At 34.5% G+C, this 21,675-nt stretch overlaps 2 protein-coding genes across 3 annotated transcripts in view; both read left to right on the top strand.

Annotated features, from left to right (window-relative positions):
- The window catches only part of prkcba (protein kinase C, beta a), a 38,548-nt gene extending 23,598 nt beyond the window's left edge, over positions 1-14,950 (top strand). The window contains exons 8-17 of one of the 2 annotated variants that reach the window (XM_058774109.1): positions 78-174; positions 291-437; positions 3,705-3,878; positions 3,973-4,064; positions 4,485-4,547; positions 4,836-4,974; positions 5,069-5,149; positions 5,246-5,353; positions 5,442-5,582; positions 11,907-14,950. In XM_058774109.1, coding sequence (XP_058630092.1) covers positions 78-174; positions 291-437; positions 3,705-3,878; positions 3,973-4,064; positions 4,485-4,547; positions 4,836-4,974; positions 5,069-5,149; positions 5,246-5,353; positions 5,442-5,582; positions 11,907-12,059 — 1,195 coding nt within the window. In that variant the 3' untranslated portion in view covers positions 12,060-14,950. Of the gene's footprint in view, positions 1-77; positions 175-290; positions 438-3,704; positions 3,879-3,972; positions 4,065-4,484; positions 4,548-4,835; positions 4,975-5,068; positions 5,150-5,245; positions 5,354-5,441; positions 5,583-7,788; positions 8,577-11,906 lie in introns of those variants that run through there. The other variant, XM_058774101.1, reaches the window with a different exon arrangement.
- Positions 14,951-16,693: 1,743 nt separating this feature from the next.
- cacng3a (calcium channel, voltage-dependent, gamma subunit 3a) lies at positions 16,694-21,047 on the top strand. The gene is made up of 4 exons (XM_058780642.1): positions 16,694-16,904; positions 18,271-18,354; positions 18,890-19,030; positions 19,949-21,047. The coding sequence occupies exons 1-4, from the start codon at positions 16,694-16,696 to the stop codon at positions 20,719-20,721; spliced, it is 1,209 nt and encodes a 402-aa protein (XP_058636625.1). The 3' UTR covers positions 20,722-21,047.
- Positions 21,048-21,675: the final 628 nt, after the last annotated feature.

Below are 21,675 nucleotides of genomic sequence, written 5' to 3'. Positions count from 1 at the left end.
GATACCAGATACCTCCTACACGTGAGACCTCCGCGCTCGAGGATTGTGGCCATCCTCTTCATCTGTTTGGATTGTAGGTTTAAGTTGCTGGGCCAAGAGGAAGGAGAGTATTTCAACGTTCCAGTTCCACCAGATGGAGAGGAGGGCAATGAAGAACTGCGGCAGAAATTTGAGGTGAAATCCACGTCCCTTTTAATTTGTATTTTCACACTTTTTTTTTTTTTTTACTTGTATCTTTCTTCCCTTTCTGACGGTATTCTGATTTGTATTGACATTTTTAAACTCTCCAGAGAGCCAAGATTGGCCCTGGCATTAAGAATACAGATGGCTCTTCAAAGAATGACATCTCCAAATACGATGCCAATGGCAACCAAGACCGCATGAAGCTCTCAGACTTCAACTTCATCATGGTGCTGGGCAAAGGCAGCTTTGGCAAGGTAGGACACACCATTCATTCATGCACAAATCTGTGTTAGTGTAAGGTCTGCCAAAGCTAACATGTTACTTTTTGACAGGGCCGCTGCTGGCCAAATGGGTGCCCTAAGCAGAATTGTATTGTTGTGCCCCCTCCATAATCAAATATTATGGAAGTAGTAATAATAATAATAATAATAAACGCACATAGGAGTTAAAATAGAACTTTAATAAAATATAAAAGTTAATAAATAAATAAATAGTAATTAAATTATATTATTTACAAATTACAAATACAACTGTAGCTCTAGACAGTTACCTATGGCTGGCTACGATTTTATTAATACAGTTGTTTGATTGATTTTATAGTCTCAAGCATTCAGAAATCATGCAAAAGAAAATTAAGCAGTTTTACTATGATAAAACCATGGTTCATTTTTGTGATGTCAACATGTTTTTGTTGAAGAAATTATAGAGGCTGTAGCATTTATATCGCAAAAAGGTGGCCAAAAATGAAAGATTAAGTGGATATTTGAATTAGCCTAAATGTTTGGTCATTATAGACCCTTCTTGCGCCGACGTCACGATTACGTCACCGCGCTAGCTGGAGGCAAAACAAAGGGAAAACTGGAGGCGGCCCATTCAAACCAGTGCAGATTCGGCTACATGAGGAGCTTAAAATATCATCTTGTTGTGATGTTGGATGCAAAAATCTATGTAGTACAGGCTCCAATTTGAAATTTTTACGCATAAGTTACCTGCTGCCACTGCCGGACACAAATCCGACAACAGCTGTGGTTAAACGCAATAAAACGAGAGGACTGGACAGAAACTATCTTCAGAAATGCTGTGTTTGCAGCGCACACTTCTTATCAGAAAAGGTTAAATAAAGTATTGTCTTTTGTTGTTATGGATTATGGTTTGTGTTACGTGTCTAAAGATTTCTTATGCATCTCACAACTATGAAATAATGTCTGTGTGCATGTGTGTAAAACAACAAACTGACGATTTATATGCTTAATCATCTCTAATATATATTGTTGTGATTGATAGCGGCTGGACTTTCTAAGAACTTAGTAAGAAAGAATAATCAAATACAGAAAGTTCAAAATGAATTTCTGGAATGTTTATTTCCAGAAACTACATACAGTACATTTAAAGGAAGATGTGAATAAAGTATTGTAAACTTAACTTACATAATTTACAGGATGTATATACTTTAAAATAACTAACGTATTTGGCCATGATACATACATCTTCAAATAATATATCCATCACATTGAATGTTTAACTTACTTTTTGTATTTTGGCCCAGTTCACTCTCACATAACGTTAGCTGTAAAAATAGCCTGCTGAAGTTGAAATCTACATCTTCTTGACTAGATAGACACAGGTGAGTTTCTCTAACGTTAATCCTGTCAGATCGTCCATCAATGGTCAGCCAATCTGACTTTGTCTGTTAAAGTTAACTTATTTAAATAACAATAATGGTCCTGCACAGTGAGTGACCTAACATATGCAGGTAAAATCGGATTTTCTCCAGCCATTGTTAAAAAAACAAGGTAAACAAACCTCATAGCTAGCTTTAGTGAAGCGGTCAGTGGAATCTTTCTGCCTCCAGCTAAGCCCCGCCCACAGAAAAACGTCACATTGTTTACTAACAGAAAAAGGGTCTATTAAACAAGGATTTGATGGTCCTGTAACTGTAACAGCAGTAATTACCAGGCCTTTGGCGCCCTTTCCAGGCATTTGTAATGTAATGTACATAAATGGTTTATTTTGTATTACATTATGTATTTTAACAGTGTTATTCAATGAAATCATATAATTATTAATTAACATTATAATTATTAATCGGTCGCGAGCGCGGATGCGGGAACGGCGCGTCACGTGTGCTTAGCCTGCTGCCTACTGTGTTCACTGTAAAATGCATTTTTTATAATGATATACATAAATAAAAATATAAACATGAACATATATACATATATATATATATATATATATATATATATATATATATATATATATATATATATATGTGTGTGTGTTTTTGGAGCAAATGGGATGGTGCCCCCCTGGGAGTTGGTGCCCTACGTACTGCGTACTTTGCGTATAGGGAGCGGCGGTACTGCTTTTGAGATTAAATGCAGTTCAAAAGTCAGGGTTTTTTTTTCTTTTTTCTTTTTTAAAGGAAATTAGGTTACAAAAGATTTCGGTTTTAAATTCTTTCAAACTTTCATTAAAGAATATCAAAAAAAAATGTATAAATAGAATATTAAACAGCAAAACTGTTTTCAATATTGATAATATTAAGAAATCTTTCTTGAACAGCAAATCAGCGCATTAGAATGATTTCTGAAGGATCATGTGACACTGAAAACTGCAGTAATGATGCTGAAAATTCAGCTTTACCATCACAGGAATAAATTACATTTTAAAATAGCAAAAAGTTATTTTAAATCGTAATAATATTTCACAATACTACTGTTTTACAGTATTTTTGATCAAATAACTCTAACTATGATGAACATATGAGACTTTAAAAATGGTTCGTATTCATAAAAACCTTTTAATAGTCCTCTAAAAGTTATTTTTAAAGACTGGCTGAATAGTCAGAAATTGAAAAAAAACAAACAAAAACTCTCATTACACTCATTATTACTCACATTTATCAGTAAATAATTGAAAAAGATTATTTATCAATTAAATCCAGAACATAATGCCATTTGTAGGCTTTATATAATGTAATTTTAATATCATCAAATCAATTATACATAATTGCTCAATAAATTAGTATATGTGACCCTGGACCACAAAACCAGTCTTAAGTGTCAATTTTTCGAAATTGAGATTCATACATCATCTGAAAGCTGAATAATTAATATACATACAACTATTTGAAAATCTGGAATCTGAGGGTGCAAAAAAATCTAAATATTGAGAAAAACACTTTTAAAGTTGTCCAAATGAAGTTCTTAGCAATGCATATTATTACTAATCAAAAATTAAGTTTTGATACATTTACGGTAAGCAATTTACAAAGTATCTTCATGGAACATGATCTTTATTTAATATCCTAATGATTTTTGGCATAAAATAAAAATGGATAATTTTGACCCATACAATGTATTTTTGGCTATTGCTACAAATATACCCCAGCGACTTAAGACTGGTTTTGTGGTCCAGGGTCACATACTTGTTTTTCAATTTAAATAATAAATAATTATACAATTATTTAAATCACTATATCAGTATCACAATAATCATGTTCTCCTTTTCTCTTTCTGCAGGTGATGCTGTCCGAGCGTAAAGGCTCAGATGAGCTGTACGCAGTGAAGATCTTGAAGAAGGATGTGGTCATTCAGGATGATGATGTGGAATGCACTATGGTGGAGAAGCGAGTTCTCGCTCTCTCTGGCAAACCACCCTTCCTCACCCATCTCCACTCGTGCTTTCAGACCATGGTACACATCACGCTCTCTCTGTACTAAGCTGATTCACATACACATGAAAAACACATTATAAACCTATGATCAATTGTGTTGTTGTTGTTTGTAGGACCGTCTTTACTTTGTGATGGAGTATATCAATGGTGGAGATTTGATGTATCAAATACAACAAGTGGGAAAATTTAAGGAACCCCATGCTGTGTATGTATTCACTAATAAAAACAAACACAAAACAGTTAAATGATGGCAAAATTGAATTTTTTTTTTTTTTTATTTGTTAAAATTATACATTTAATTATTTATTGCACAAAATAATATTCCAGATTATTATTTTAAAACTGGAATAATGGCTACTGGAAATTCAGCTTTGCCATCATAGGAATAAATGACATTTTATTATTATAGATATATTAAAATAGAAAACAGTTATTTTTAATTTCACAAAATCTTTCAGAAACATTACAAAAGCTTACAAAGTGTTTTAAAACATTACTTTATTTTTCCCATTTTATAAAAGTAAACTTCATAGTCATCAATTATGGTTATCGATGTGTTTTTTGTGTGTGTTATTTATATATATTCATGTGTCAAATCAGTAATTTTTTTTTTTTTTACCATCAGGTTCTATGCTGCAGAGATTGCCATCGGCTTGTTCTTTCTTCATTCAAAGGGCATTATTTACAGGTGAAATGATTGTTTGTGAATCTAAGCATAAAAATTATATGCAACAATTGCAGTATTTAATAATCTGTTATAATACACAAAGCATTATGCATTAATAATAATACAAATATTTGTCAATATTCTACTTATGTAAATTGTCCCTCCAGTTAATTTGTCATATTTTAAAATACCAAAATAATTCAATTTAATCTCATATTTCGTGATGCATTGCATTATTTAGTAAAGAAACATACTCAAATTGTTGTCAGAGCAAATATTTACTAATGTTTGTTTTCTGGGTTTGTGTAGAGATCTGAAGCTGGATAATGTGATGTTGGACGCTGAAGGCCACATTAAAATAGCAGATTTTGGCATGTGCAAAGAGAACATGTTTGATGGGGCCACAACCAAAACCTTCTGTGGCACTCCAGATTACATCGCCCCAGAGGTGTGTGTTGATATACAGTATGAGTGTGTTATGTGAATTACACTGAGTGTATGTTAGTGCGCACAAGGCATATATATGCTCTCCTGTGTTACAGATCATTGCATATCAGCCGTATGGCAGGTCTGTCGACTGGTGGGCTTATGGAGTTCTCCTCTATGAAATGCTGGCAGGACAGGTAAACTAATGCCAACTTATCATTCTGAGCCATTGTCAGAAGTAAGTATGTAATTGTGATAGATGCAGTGATGCCAGTGTGCTTCCTCCTCTTTAGCCCCCTTTTGATGGTGAGGATGAAGATGAGCTTTTCCAGTCCATCATGGAGCATCATGTGTCTTACCCCAAATCCATGTCCAAAGAAGCAGTGGCCATATGCAAGGGGGTAGGTGACACACACAAACACACACATTATACATTCTTATCTGTATACATTCTTGCATACACTAACAGACACTGTTACGTGTTGGCAGCTGATGACCAAGCATCCAGGGAAGCGTCTGGGCTGTGGACCGGAGGGAGAGCGAGACATTAAGGAACACGCTTTCTTCCGCTACATGGACTGGGAAAAACTGCAAAATAAGGAAGTTCAGCCTCCCTTCAAACCCAAAGCAGTAAGTAATAATGCAGCTGTGAATTTTGTGTGTGTGTGTTGCCAGTAGTTTCCTGTAAGGGGTAGGGCTAGGTGTAGGGTTGGTGTAGGGCAATAGCACATACAGTTTGTACAGTATAAAAACCATTACGCCTATGGAGAGTCCCCGTGAACCACATATACTAGACTGTGTGTGTGTGTTTTATCAGGTGAGTGTATTGTAGCACGTGGCAATAAAATAGCATCCTTTTTACACTTTTCTTGTTCCTAGTACACGTGGTGGAGAATACCTTCATTATTCATGTGTCTAATTTTTTAGAGAAGATTTGGTGTGTGTGGCCAAGATGCTGTGGTTCCAAAATGCTCAGTGCAGGAAGTAAAGCATCACTTCATGCTCTGCTGTTAAACCACAAAGATTATGAAAACACAAATATGTGAGGCAGTGAAGGTTTGCTTTCATATTTATACTGAAATTCTGCAGAAAACTATAATGGAGCATTTTAAGAATTTAAACATTTTACTATGTGGATTTTGCGGGTTGACTCAGGATGTGGATTTACAGTGACCCAAAAATGTATTCAGACACTTAAATCACACTAAAATATATTATTGTATTCATTTTAAAGACATAGAGCACAATTTTCAATGATAAAATGATACATATGCTGTTTCAAAGCCAACCAGCTGCTTTGGCTGAACAATGTGCAAGTGATTAATGCTAATGCACTGCTTATCTGCCAACATCTGCATTACTTAAATTAATTCATATTCATGACCCAAGCTGCGCCTAGCACAGCATGTGCCCAATACTGCTGACCAACAGAAGAAAAGTAATCTTTAATTAAAAAATAAAATAAAATAAAAAACTATACATATATATATATGAGTTTAGTATAGTAAAGTAAATATTTAGTATAGTATAGTCAATTTATGTGCGCAGTTATATATATATGTATATATATTACACACACATATCACAGTATCGTTCAATAAGTTTTTTAAATGGTTTTTAAAGTAGTCTTTTATGATTACGAGGACTATACTTGTTTGATCAAAATATAGTATAAACAGTAAAAAAAAAAAAAAAATACAATTTAAAATAACTGTGTTCTATTTTATGTTTTAAAGTGTAATTAATTCATGTGATGGCGAAGCTGAATTTTCAGCATCATTACTCCAGTCTTCAGTGACACATGATGTGCAACAAAGTTTAGGTTTAATTATAAACTGACAATAATGCTAGTTATTTGTTTTTAAGCTTTCAAATGGTATCTTGAATGAGTGTATCCATGGCAACTAGGCATTTGAAATCATGTTGTATATGTGAAGAGAGGCTGATGAGATTTTTAATGTGTCTCCCACTTTTTGTATCGTTCTTAAAAGTGGATCATTCCTAAGCCCTTTTTACCAGATTGCATACGAGTATTTCAACAGGTTTGATTTAATTAATTGATTTATTCATGATAAGTCTATGTGTGCATAGATCTCCCTGTGACAGTGCTGCCTGATTCAGGTTAAGGTTAGGTTGTCATTTTGTTCTTTGCTCTAAAGTCTAAGCATATATTTCTGATAATGCATTTGACTGTGGGCTGATTGGCCAATTTTAGTAAGTCCCGCCCCCACATAATTCTGCATTAAAGAAGTGTGAGGTGAGTTAAAAGAAAAACATTCAAATATTGAATCAAAAGTCCATTTACCCATTTAAAGGTAAGTGATTTGGAAACGGATCCCTTTTTATTTTCTCACAATCCCTGCTCTTCACCCTCTCACTTCTTTTTGAACACTTGGAATTGTCCAATTCCACGGATCACATTTTTCTGAATGCTGCACATTCATCACCTGAAAACGAAATGGTTTTTTTTAAGTGCTGACTTCTAGCAGCACAACAATTAGCAGCATCAGAAATATGTTTCTAACACAGAAAATGATGTGCATGAACTCAAACGAGGCTCAAAAAAGGTGTTTGACTGACAGTATGTGCATGTATTTTAGTTATGCAATGTAGGTATGTGCTCATCATTTTCTATCATTACACATTCACTCAATTAAGATTCTTACTATAGAAGTACTGTTACTATTATCACACGTCTGAATAAATTTTTTTTTTTTTTTTTCAGTTATTTTCCCACATTTGAAGCTTCCATTAGTCATGAATTCCTTGTTTGCTTGCTCACGCCGTACCATCATTTTTCCCATCCCACATCTCTCTTCTCTCGTCTTCTCCACAGTGCGGTCGAGACGCAGAGAACTTTGATCGTTTTTTCACCCGCCATCCTCCCGTCCTGACTCCTCCTGACCAGGAAGTGATTCAAAACCTGGACCAAGAAGAATTTCAGGGCTTCTCGTATATTAATACAAATTTTGCATCTGTGAAATCAAAGTAGCCAGTTTTAGCCAAACTCAAAATAGGGACCAATGAGATTACAGATCTTGAAATTACATAGTCTGAATGAACCAATGAGAGAGTTCAACCAGATTGATGGAGGAATGGAGGTAATTTCTATTCATATTGTTCTTTCCTGCTTATTATTGTTTGTTTGATTTAAAAGGATCAAGGAAAGAGATTAACTAACTTTGTAAAGAACCTATAAAGAGTGAATGTGTGGCAGCCTTGCGAGATTTTGACTATTTGATGCTTGTATATCATGGACTGTAGTTTTACGGGTTTAAAAAAACCTCAGGGTCCTGGACACATTTCACCCCTAGATTTCATATATTAGTGCTGTCAAACAATTAATCACATTCAAAATAAGTTTTTGTTTACATAATATATTTGTGTGTACTTTGTATATGTATTTATGTATAAATATACACATACAGTATACATTTTGAAAATATGTACATGTATTTATATTCATATAATTTGTTATATATATATATATATATATATATAAACATAACGTATTTTTCTGAAATATATACATGCATATGTGTGTTTATTTATATATATATATATATATACACATATATATTTGTACTGTGTGTATGTATACACACACACACACACACACACACACACACACATATATATATATATATATATATATATATATATATATATATATATATATATATATATATATATATATATATATATATATATATATATATATATATACACACACACATACATATATATACACACACACACACACACACAGTACAAATATACACAGTACACAGACATATTTTATGTACACACAAACTTTTTGGATGCAATTAATCATGATTAATCATTTGACAACGCTAATATATATTAATTACTATTAATGACAATTTAAGAATCAGACAAAAAACAATGCAGACAATGCAAAAAGATTGTAATGATTTTAAAAAATTTATACTTCATTTTATTTATCAATTTGTTTCTTATTATTACTATTTTTCATTTTGGGGTGAAATGTGACCTAGGCCTGCCCTAGAGGTTTTGTGAGATTCACTCATTGTCTCTGATGAAACATATCTTTAGAATATTAAATATAGCTGCCAAATTTATCTTTCTCCCCACATGCACATGCACGCGCGCACGCAAGCCATGCGCCTCAGATGAACCATTTACTGCTTATTGATCAGGATGTTTACTGGGTCACCCCATTTTAGTGCTTTTTTCGTTTGGATGTTGTACATGTGAAACTGTGCCAAGTCAGAGATTAAAGTTTAGGAACTGGTCATGCACCGTGTAGTTTTCCAACCAGTGCTGCTTGGATACTCATAACCACATCCTTAAACCAACTGGAAATGATAGTGATGTGACTACAACAACTTAATTCCAGACATGATGATGATGTTGTGACTACTTACGAGAACATATCTTTTATGTCATTATTCTGCCAAATCTGTGATGTATGACTTTTTGACTTGTTATCTGTGCCTGGCAGTGTTTGGATCAAATTACTGTGAAACTGTGGACCGACTGTTTCTATAGAGGAAAATATATGAATATGTATTTGGAATATATTAATGATTTTTGTATGTCTGTATATTTTCTTTCTCTGTGTTTATTTTTGCGTACACAACCAGTACCAAAATGTAGTCTCTGAATACTGATATTTTAGGATATGTTAAATATAGTTAAAAATGCACCATCATTTTTAGATGACAACATTTAATTTTTCTGGTAAATAGAATTCTGCAGTCTAAAAAAAAAAAATGTTTTCCAAGCTATAAAATGCAAAATTCATGTTAACATACAGTAAATATCAGCATATATATATTAGTATATATAACAATATATATATATAAGGTGGTCAGTAAGAAAATGTGTTTTAAGTCTTTTATGCTCACCAAAGCTGCATTTATTTGATCAAAAATACAGTAAAAACGGTAACATCTTGAGTGTCACAGAAATCATTCTAATATGCAGATTTGTTGCTCAAGAAACAAGTTTTGCCGCAGAATTTTTTTTGCGTAAACCGTGATGCATTTTTTTCAGGAATCTTTGATGAATAGATTTATTTGAAATATTTTGTAATATTATAAATTGTTTTATCTTTCTTGTCACTTTTGATCAATTGAATGCATCCTTAGTGAATAAAAGTAAATAATCTTGCTGATTCCAAACTTTTGAGTATAAAGCAGTGTCCACAATGCAAGTACGCTATTTGACTAGTCTTAAAAATAAGCTATCAACAAACTTTTCTGAATTCACACACACGTTTAATTATTATAATGTAACCAATAGCATACCTGCAAAATAACCATCTGCAAACAGCAGATCCATATGAGAACAAAAGGAGTGTTTTGCGCGAGTGTGAAATTGTGCGTTTGGACTTCTGGGTCTCATGAGGACATGATGGCACAGTTATTGAGTATAGGTACAGGGACCAGACTCTCAAGAAGTACTTCTCTCCAAGGCCCTTATTCTTGAGCTGCTTTGGGCCTCTAGAAGGTAGGACTTTGTCTTGATTGTCCTCTGTCTTGAATGAAAGGGCATTTGGTGTCTCTCTGTTCCTGGTTTATGTGTTTAGCAGAACTTTGAGCTGTTTGTCTCCAGTTGGTGGCTGGACTTTAATGTCCAAACGTTCATCTCATTCTCATGGCTGTGTTTTAGACATTTATGGTCTAGTCTGCTCTCCTGTGTACTGTCCCTTCATGTTATTTGTGGTTTAATTCGGCCTCCTCCAGACTGACTCTCTTTTGTCTTGAGTTTTTGATTCTGATGTAACTTCAAGCTGTGGGTTCCTCTTCATCAGTTTCCTCTTGGTCCTTTTTGCTGTTTCTGACTTGTATTATCTGATGATCCTCTGTGATGTTTTTTGTGTTGTCTTTGCAGTTGATATGTGATTATAATCACAGATGTCTGATTTAAAGTCAACATAAAATCAAAATGAATCCTATTTGCTTTCTTAACACGCGTTTCAGGTGATTTGGCATATTTTTCCAAAGTGCCTCCGTAATTCATCAACTTTTTTCTGCTGATGTTACCAAGGCTTTGTGGGCTATTGGATCATGTTAACTTCTCAGTAGTTTTCATGGGACAAATTCACAGAATCACAGAAACTGAAAGTAAAATAGGTTGCAAATGCAATTTTGTGTTGACTTTTAATTGCATTGCTATAAGAATAATGGTCTTATTGAAGTGATGCATAATGCAACGTCAACAAAAACTTTTGCTAAAGATATGGAAAAGTCGTTAATCCCCCCCTTTTTTTTAGTTAAAAAAGTGGTAACACTTCACAATAAGTGTAATGTACAAAAAATGTTTTTTTTCAACATTTGTTAATGTCCATTTATAAATATTCATTGATCTTTTATACAGTAATTGACACATGTTAATTTATACAAATGAATGTTAAAATGTACACTATCGTTTAAAACTTTTGGGTCGGTAAGATTTTTTTAAAGAAATTAATACTTTTATTCAGCAAGGACGCATTATATTGATCGAAAGCGATAGTAAAGACATTTAAAATGCTCTTTTGAATTTTCTGTTCATCAGAATCCTGAAAAATATTAAGCAGCACAATGTCATGTGACTAAAGACTGGAGTAATGATGCTGTCATTTTAAAATATATTTAAATAGAAAAAAGTTGTTTTTAATTGTAATAATATTTCATAATATTACTGTTTTAATCAACAGTTCTTTAATTTCTTACAAACCTCAAATTTTGAACAGTAGTGTACTGTATGTAATTTACTAATGTAAACATGTAGAACCTTACTGTATTGTAAAAAAAAAAAAACCCACTTTATTTAAAAAATGCGTAAACAGGTAATATCTTTGACCTTTAACACCTTGAGTTCAGGACAGTTACTAGTCATAACCTAGACCATTAGTGACGTATGCGAAACATTATGCACATTCATGGTCACACTCATTACTCTCTTTCTCTGTTTTTCTTTCAGAAAAATCGACGGGACACAGGTAATTTTGACAAGGAGTTCACCAAGATGGCGGTTGAGCTGACACCAACGGATAAACTCTTCATTATGAATCTGGACCAAAATGAATTCCAAGGCTTCTCCTACACCAACCCTGAGTTTGTCATTCAGGTTTAACACCAAACTCCAGCTGACGGTCTTATTACCCAGAAAGCATTATTTTTAGTCCCTGTGCCATCTCGATTGTCCTCTCTCTTCACCTAAAACGGCACAAACCCAGCAGGTTCATACAGAACCAAACCAGGATTATACTCAGTCTCAACCAAGGCCTCAGAAACTCTCACCAGAGAAGAGAGAGAACGGTTATAAAAGAGTGTATTCATAGTCTCCATGAGAATGTCTTGTCTTTTCATCTCCATGAGAATTATCCTACCTCTTTCTTTTACACATTCTCTCCATAGATTCAGTCAGCGTTTTCCTGCAGCCCCTCGTTTCCAAATGAATTAGCCTGACAACATGCAGCACTAATGGCCCTTTCCAGAGCTAATTAGGCCTTACGCAACCTTGAACCGTTTAAGTTACAATCTGGTCTAAATTAGTAAAGCATTTTGGTATCAATTCAAAGTCAAGTTCCCGTGCATCATTAAGCAAATATCCTCAAGCACTTCTTGCTAGATGTTTGTTTAAATGGTTGATATCTGTCAGCTTGGCCTGAGATTCTCAGCACAAGCTTGCATTGCAGCAAAATATGGCCTTTAGTTTGCTCCCAGCAGAATGGCTTCTGTTCATGAGATGCTCTTAAAATTCATTATTTGTGTCATGATAACTTGAGGGAAAAACAAAAGACAACAGGGTTGATTTATAATTTGCATGCAACACAAAAGCACATGGATAAAGCTTTGAAAATCAACATTTTACATGAAAACGGTTGACATTTGTGGTGCCAGATATATGTTGATTTTTTGCTTTCGTTATTGCTGATCAGTTGAAATCTGATATTAAAATCAATTAATGAGCTTAACTGTGAGAGCATCATATTGATTTAGCTTTTTGAGATTTTTCAGTTGTGCTCTTGTTATTATGACATATTAAATCATATTTATAAGATAAAGGGGGTAATCGTAACAAGTCATAATTTCAACCTTCATTTTTTAATCCTTTCGAAAGTGATGACTTTTTGTCATTTTATGACTTTTCTCATAAGTTTGACTTTTATGTCTCAATTTCAACTTTTTATATCTTAATGACTTAGTATGTCAATTTTGACTTGACTTCATGTCATAATTATTTACCAAAGCATGATTTTCCCTTATGTGGTGGAATTGGATTTTTAAATAAAAGTTGGCATAATGCCCATTTTAGGGTTAAAAACTGTTTGAGAAGGAAACCTTCTGCAAGCATGACACAAAGAGAATAAAATGCAAAAAGCAGTGACTGTAGCATCAAATAACATGAAATTAAAATATGCTTATGAAAAAAAAAAAAGGATAATGAATTAAGAGAGACGTATCTTTAAGGGCACAGAAAAGTGCTATCATATGACAATGCAGACTTCCGATGTGCAATACGATGAGAATTACAAATACTGACTGGAAAATGTTACAATGCACTTTCAACCTTTACTGTGTTTAAAGCATTGAGTTTCGATTTGTTTTTGAACAGTTGACAAGTGCATGCGGTTGCAATCCTTGATAAAGTGCATTAGTGCTGTTTACTGAATTGGCATCAGGGGTTGTTCCATGCATATCACTGGCTGCAGAGAATGTTATTCATAATGTATGAGCTGAAAAACTACAACATTAGCCACTGTACCAGTCTTGACTGAAACCCTAATGTGCCATATATTCTTGTGTGGGAATCTGCAGTGTTTGGGGAACTCGTTATGTGCAATGTGTCTGTGTTAAACAGACTCCACAAGGAGTTTTAGTCTACCCTATGCATGCATGGTAGAGCCCTTGCTCTTTTACTCGGTGTTAACTTATTAACTAAGTGTGTCAGTAATGGTTGGATCTGTTGTAGCATAGATCCTTATAAGGGTTATGGTGTGTGAACATTTCTATTTGTTTATGTTTTATTTTGTAATTAGATATATGAAATAGAAATACAAGTATTCTAGTCTTCCAAATGAAAACACATTGTGTGATCATGTAATAATAGTGATAATATAAGTACAATCTAATTTTCCTGAGGCGATAACTGGAAAAGCGGGGATAATGTATAAAGATATTGTATAATGTATATGGAGGGTTAAATATCTGTGAACACCTGTACAGCCTGAACTACAAAGATGTGAAAGCTGGAACGAAAGATTGAAAAGCTGTTATTTTAAAGCAACTACAGTTTTAAAATCATTCTGATGGTTCACTGACTTTTAATAATGCAAATGGCTTCTGTTTCTTTTTCCTTTTTCTGCTCAATCGTGTGTTTTGGGAAGATGTAGCCTAAGTTTGCTGAGCGGGTACGAAATTCTGCGAAAAAGGTGGATTGCTTTACGGCAGTAACAAATGCACATGTAATTCCGACAGTGAATTTCACTCACAACTTTAAAAAAAAAAAAAAAAGATACACAGAACATACAGTTGCTTTAACTGGACATTTGTAAAAAAAAATTAAAAAAATAAAACATAAAAACGTGCAGATAAAATAGCGTGTAGCTGACGGCCTTAGTAGCATTACTGTCCTAAACTAAATCTCTTCAGCATGTGCGTAACTGTAAATGAATGATGTGGCCTTTACGCGATCAAGGTAATTGTCACACCTCGAACAAACATGCACATTGTAATATTGTAAACCCTGGCCCTGTTTAGTAGGCGGTTATTAATTTAGTTTTTCTATCATGTTTTAATGATGAAGGCTTTAAAGGGCTTCCTGTGCAAGAATCAATCCCCCCAAAACAAGTTTTATACTATGCAAGACAGATGCATGTCAACAACGACACATCAACATAACATCCAGACAGCAGCAGTGGTTGGCTATGGGGAGGGCTATCGCTGGTGATTGCAGAGATATTTTGCATGTTGTTTATTTATGCTATGTGGGTTATTAAAACTGAAGTTTTCAAATGCCAATCTGTGTGTTTGTAATTTTTGTTATGAGGTCAGGAGTCCATAGGGTCGAAGATTGTTGGCCTATTCACAAGAAAGTGAGAAATTTCAAGATGTTTTTCTATTTAAAATTGTTACTGCTTAACTTTTCCACATGCTGGACCACAACGGCTTAAACTAATTTAAATAAGTGTATACATTTGATGCTGAAAAATTGGGTCAAAATGCTTAAAAATAGAATTAATAGTAAAACACTAAACAATTCAATCTGTAAGTAACTAAATACTATCTGTGGATTTCTCTGTTATATATTATGTTATATGTATAGTAAGTAATTGGGATTGAGATTAAAAGTATATAAAGCAGCGACTGATTATGAAACACAGAATACAGTGAGACTTTACATTAGTGTTCATGTTACATTCTACACGGACATTAAAACTACAATAGTGGGTAACCAGTGTTGGGAAGTAATTAGTTACATGTAACTAAATTACGTAATTTAACTACAAAATAAATGTGTAATTAAATTAGATACTTATGAAAATGTTAATGATTACAGGTAGTTACATCTGAATTTTTTCACACACACCCACATTTAGCTGATTTCTGCTCTAAAATATGAGACACCAGGAGTTTAGGACAAAGAATAGGACACGTGCTTATTTGATAACTGTTTTATTTCCTATTTGGGTTTATGTATATGCTTTATTTTTTAAGATTAACTGTTCTTTTCCAAGCCATTGTTAGATGCCATGTTTCCTGTCATAACTATGCAAAGATTTGATTTCAAAATCAGTATCATAGCTACTAAACTATTTCTTTTTATGGTTTTAAATCTGTATTTAACCTCAGAATGATCTCAAAGTAAGTCTGATTTTGTGGTGGCTGTGCTTTAAACATTAAATTATTATAATCTTAATTGATTTCGCAAGTGACAGTAATCAGTGTTGAGGAGCCTACTGTAAGGTTAACCCTGCCTCGTTTACATATTTGAAAATGATTAACAAGGAATCAAATGTAATCAGTTACATTACTTTAATACAGTAATTGAAATAGTTACACTACTTATTACATTTTAGATAGGGTAATTTATGTAATCTGTAACCCATACTGAGTATTTATAAGACTTTACAATCTAATAAAAAAAACTTAAATATGTGTATTTCAGAAACGTTAAGTGTTAATAAACGTATACGTTTTCTGTCAATATGCGCTAATATTAGTCCCACCTCATTTTTACGGTTTGTAAATAAAATGCAAATGACAGGGTAATTAAATAAATGTGTTGGTTAAAATTGTGCATGTTCGTCTTTAAAATGTACTGATCCTTTATTGCATAAGTTTATCGAGCGCAAAGTGAGAGGCGGTGCTTTACATCCACGATCTAGAGGCTCAACCAAAACCCACCTCAGTATGATCCATATGGGAATGCGCACAGATCAGTCATGGCCATACAGGTTTTATCCGAGGGAATATCGAGAACACCACCGTAATGTCTTTTGGGGAAAAGTCTTTCTTGGAGTTGATTTTGAATGTATAAGGTAAGTTTGGAGCGTTAAAATGAGGATTTACCTTAATGAAGGAGATAAACCCCAATGATCTCTCTCACTTTACGCGCAAAAGCGCACAGCATGAGGAGCGCGTGCCAAAACTTCTCGAAAACTTCACTGTCTCACGGTCGCAGACATGTGAGACTTCATCAACACGCGTGAATATGGATAAGCCGTGCTAAGTGTACACTGATGCCAGAGAGCCGGGTGCAGGATGAAGGTGTGTAACCGTGGAGTGCAGATGCTCCTCACCACGGCGGGGGCTTTCGTGGCCTTCAGCCTGATGACCATCGCGGTGGGCACCGACTACTGGCTGTACTCGCGCGGAGTCTGCAGGACCAAAAGCGTGAATGACAATGACACCAACCGAAAGAACGAAGAGGTACTCACGCACTCGGGGCTCTGGAGACAGTGCTGCATGGAAGGTAGGCTACATTTTTCTCCTTCAAAACTGTGAGAAAATGCCTTTTATTGCATGTTTAGACTTGATAACACTATAATATATATTTTAGCTCAAACTATGATTTTGTTATGATTTTTATTTTATGATTGAAGTTGCAGTATAACTGTGGTAGCCTATAAGTTATTGTTGCAATAAAACTGGCAAATTGATATTCATTTAAGGAACAGTTATTGGTTGAGATTTAATGTTACTCAATAACTGATATATTTATACTCTTACACCAAAAAACTGTAAATGATAAAATGACTAAATTAACTAGGCTAATTTTATTCAAGTATACCTTATACCAACTATTGTTTAAGGGTTAAATCAGGTAAAAAATGGCTATTTAATATAACAATTTCAAGTTACCATTTTTAGTCTACAAAAAAAGTAAATAAATAAATACATTTAAAAAAGAATCTTTGCTATTTTTATATTGTGCAGTAGTTTTACTGTTTTTTTGTTTTTTGTTTTTACATATACCATGCTAGTCTTTGAAGTACCTTGAATTACTCATAGTACACATTCACTATAATAGTACTGTCTTACAGTAACCCTACTGTCACTGCCATTTTACCACACATCACAGTTTTCTAAAACTTGTGACTCAGATGACTATAAATGTTTAAAAGTTGGAGCCGAATCAAACCCCTTTCCTGTTTCCTGTGGGTTGATTTATTTATCTGACTATTGATTAAATTATTTTTACTTTCTCTCACAATACGCATTCCTCTAGTTTCGACCCATCCGTCACACACTCTCTGACCTATATCAGTTCAACGTCAATTCTTTTAATGGAAAGTGTAATGAAGCGTTCACTCTGTTAAAAGGGCATCAAAGTGGCAGCGTTCACTTTACGCGTGTGAATGCAAGAGATATTTAGGGTACGAGTAGACAGTTATGAAAGATGGTTGGCACAGACCATACACTTTCTCTAAAACTGATGTTCTCTAAAATCAGAGATAGAAATCCAGCGATTAAAAATGCAGATGCATGTAGATATATGTGGCATCTACATACATGCACATGACAATTTTGTATTAAAAAAGAAAGCCACGGAAGGCCAGTTTAAATTGACACTTTAGCTTCTATATTTTGCTTTAAAACTCTATTAATAGTTACTATGGCTCATGATATCTGATATGTGGAATGACACTGAGCAAAAGAGAAAATGTGTTGCCTGGATAAAAGAGAAATAGAGTCTGTGTGTTTTGAGAATGTCTAATTAGTTTGGAGGATATTGATATTGTTAATGATTTGATAGCATTAGTCCAATCATGTGGAAAATGGCATTGGGCTTTAACTGAGGCATGTGTGATTGTGAAAGTATCTGGTGTTTCTTACAGGCCTATTTCAAGGGGTTTGTAAGAACATTGATCATTTTCCAGAGGATGCAGATTATGAACAAGATGCTGCAGAATATCTACTGCGTGAGTATCTACAAATGTTTCACATTCAGTTAAAGGTAAAACACATGCAATAAAAACCTACTATAAAAATAGCATTTGCAAACTCTGTAGTTTCCAATTTAATCACTATTAAAACAAGGTTCTATCCTAAACATTTTGGAAAAGTACTGAATTTGATTCCAGGTGTAAATAAAAATATTTGTGTTATTGTGTTCGGTTTTGTTAATCATACTGATGCATCAGGTGAATACATGCAGATTCTTCTCATTTTATTACTTAAGGAAAACCAATGGCAAAAACGATAAAATAATAATATTTAGAGATGACAATATTGAAAATAATTCTGTATGAATCATTTATGTAAAAAATGGACTGAAAAATTTAGAGTGGTTTGAAAATTATGGAATTTTGAAATGGAAAATATGTAGGAACCCTGTAAAAGAGCTAAAATAAAATAACAATAATAAAAAAAAATAATAATAATATATATATATATATATAGATTAAAGAAAAAACACTGTTAGAGATTAGTAATAATTGTGTGTTTGTGTGACAGGTGCTGTGCGCGCCTCTAGTCTTTTCCCTATTCTGAGTGTGGGACTGCTGTTCATTGGTGGAGTGTGTGTAGCCGCCAGTGAGTTCTACAAGAGCCGACACAATGTCATCCTGAGCGCAGGCATCTTTTTTGTCTCAGCTGGTATGTCCACATGCTCATATATAAACTTTTACCTGGTTATATGTACCATAGATGTTTTCAAATGTATCAAATATAAATATATCTGTAAACAGCAATCACAGGGGGAAGCACACAAATAGCAGCCCATTGTAATGTTGAGTAGATTTGTTTGATCATAGGTGACACTGTAACTAAATTTATGTGCTATTCTTATGACAGTAATATGGAAGCCAATTTCTGCCACATAAGAAAAGCAATTATGCTTTGGTAAATCATAATTATGACAAAAGTGAATTTAGGACATAAAGAGTCAAACATATGAGATAAAAAGTTTAATTATGACATAAAAGAGGAAATTGTAAGAAAAAGTATTCGATATTATGACAATGTTGATAAAATTCAGTTATGACATAAAAAGTCTTAATATAGACAGCCAAAATTATGACTTAAAAAGTCAAAATTATGACAAAATTTTGCCCTTTTACTTCATATAAGACTTTTTTTTGTCAAAATACAAACTTTTTGTCATGATTTTGACCTTTATTTCATATGACTAGATTCCCATAATTTGTCCTTTTCATCTCATAATTATGACTCATAATTATGTGGCTTCCATACATTGCAACGTTTCATAAACAACTACTACAGAATCAGTGCCAAGGGTGTCTTTAGCAACTTCCTGATTCTGGAAAATTAGTACTGACCGCAAAAAAATATGGTCTTTTTTGTGGGAAAAATGCATTGCTAACATAATTTACATAAGATTATTTTCATAAGATCACCAGTTATTTCGAGGACATCCTGCATGAGGGACATTTAACTAATTTCTAAAGACATTTCTTTGTCAATTGCCCCCAATGGTTAGGTTAGAAACACACATGTAAGTGGACTGGAACAAAAGAAGGAACGTTGACAGTATCTTTTTGTTTGTTTTTTTAGGCCTCAGCAACATTATTGGCATTATCGTGTACATCTCATCCAACGCTGGCGACCCTAACCAGAGCGAGTCGAAACGCAGTCACTGGTACGGCTGGAGCTTCTACTGCGGCGCTCTTTCCTTCATCATAGCGGAGACCGTTGGCGTCCTGACCGTGCACCTGTTCATCGATACGCACCGTGTGCTGAGAGCGCGTTCGCATCGCACGCTCCAAACCAGCACGCATTCCCTACAACATCGGCGCTCGTCCAGCTACCGTTCCCGCTACCGCTGGAGGCAGGCTCAAAACCGCTCATCAGACTCCCGATCGCGCGAACCCTCTCTGGCCCGTCACGGGAACGACCTTGGGCTTTACGCGCTGGGACGCGGACTTCCACCAACAGCTGCTCACGCGCTCGCGCACAACACCCTCAGCGCCGGCCGTGGCTTTGCACATTTTCATAACGCTGTCATTGCTAATAACAGCTTTGCAAATCCTCATGTGTTCACCACGCAGAACTCGTTGAAATCAGAAAGAGAGCTTTCGCACATACAAAACTCATTGAGCACCGAGAAAGGGTTTGCGTTTACAAATGCACATGGACAAAATTCAGTTAAACCTGAAAATGGAGTCGCGCTGTCGCAGAGCTATAAACTAAACTCAATCAATCTCAGTAAAAGCCCAGTGCATTCGCAAAATTCTGGGAATGACAATTCATCCGTGCAAAACTCTGTAAAAGAGCCCTCATATATGTCTAAAAGTAGCACGGCATCAAGAAGAACGACTCCGGTGTAAAAAAAAAAAAATGGTTTGACCTATGCTGCTATATTATGCTATATGAACGGTCCGAGTCAAGATTAGCTAATTCCTTCACCGAATATGTGCATATTATTTGCTTTTACCTTTATGTACTAAATGAAGTGGACTGTCTGAAAGGAAACAAAAACAAATGGTGCTGTTAATTGTGCCCTCTGCTGTCTCTCTGCAGAAGCGAACTTGCTGCCTTGTCCTTGGAACTTTTCCGGATGCAATACTCTTAATGGCCACATGAGCAGCAAAGCAAAGTGTGTCAAAACACACTGGACCCTTTTCACTGATGCTGTTATTGACAAAGTAAATCTAGAAAAGCATTTTATATTTTCATTTAAAAAATGTCACCGTAATCAATCACTCAATATGTTTCCCCTCTTTTGTAAAGTCATAGAAGCACTATTTTGATTTTGCTACTGGAGCAAATGGGAATGCAAAAAACATTAGCTGTAGTTTCCATTCACTACTACAGAAGTTTACCCAAATATGGCGATTTCTGAGAACCCCCGGAAATATAAAAAAGGGTCCACTGGCTCATTCATCATTTCTAGATCCATATTATGACTGATAAAATCAGTCCACTCTACTACTCTACTAGATCTTCTCTGAAAATATAATACATCATTCTCATTCCAGTGGACACATATGCACAAAAAAGCTCCAGCAAGTGTTAAAACATTGTTTAGTGCATTCGGTTTTTAGTGTACATTTTGTGTTCTTTTGGATTGGGTAATTTAACATACAGTTTTTATACAAATTAACTGACAATACAATTGAGAGGAGAGATTGCCTGAAGCAATGGGGTTAAGTGGATTGATTTTAGACTCAATGAGGACAGAATAGGATGGTGATTGGTGGCATTAGTGTCTGGGTCATGCATGACTACGACTGAACCTTGAACTTTTACATTTGCATGTTAGGCAATCAGAAAATGGTGCC

This window comes from Onychostoma macrolepis, chromosome 01, assembly GCF_012432095.1.
Source record: "Onychostoma macrolepis isolate SWU-2019 chromosome 01, ASM1243209v1, whole genome shotgun sequence".
Classification (NCBI taxonomy): domain Eukaryota; kingdom Metazoa; phylum Chordata; class Actinopteri; order Cypriniformes; family Cyprinidae; genus Onychostoma; species Onychostoma macrolepis.
The sequence above is the reverse complement of the archived record's forward strand: the minus strand, read 5'-3'. Positions and strand labels throughout refer to the sequence as shown.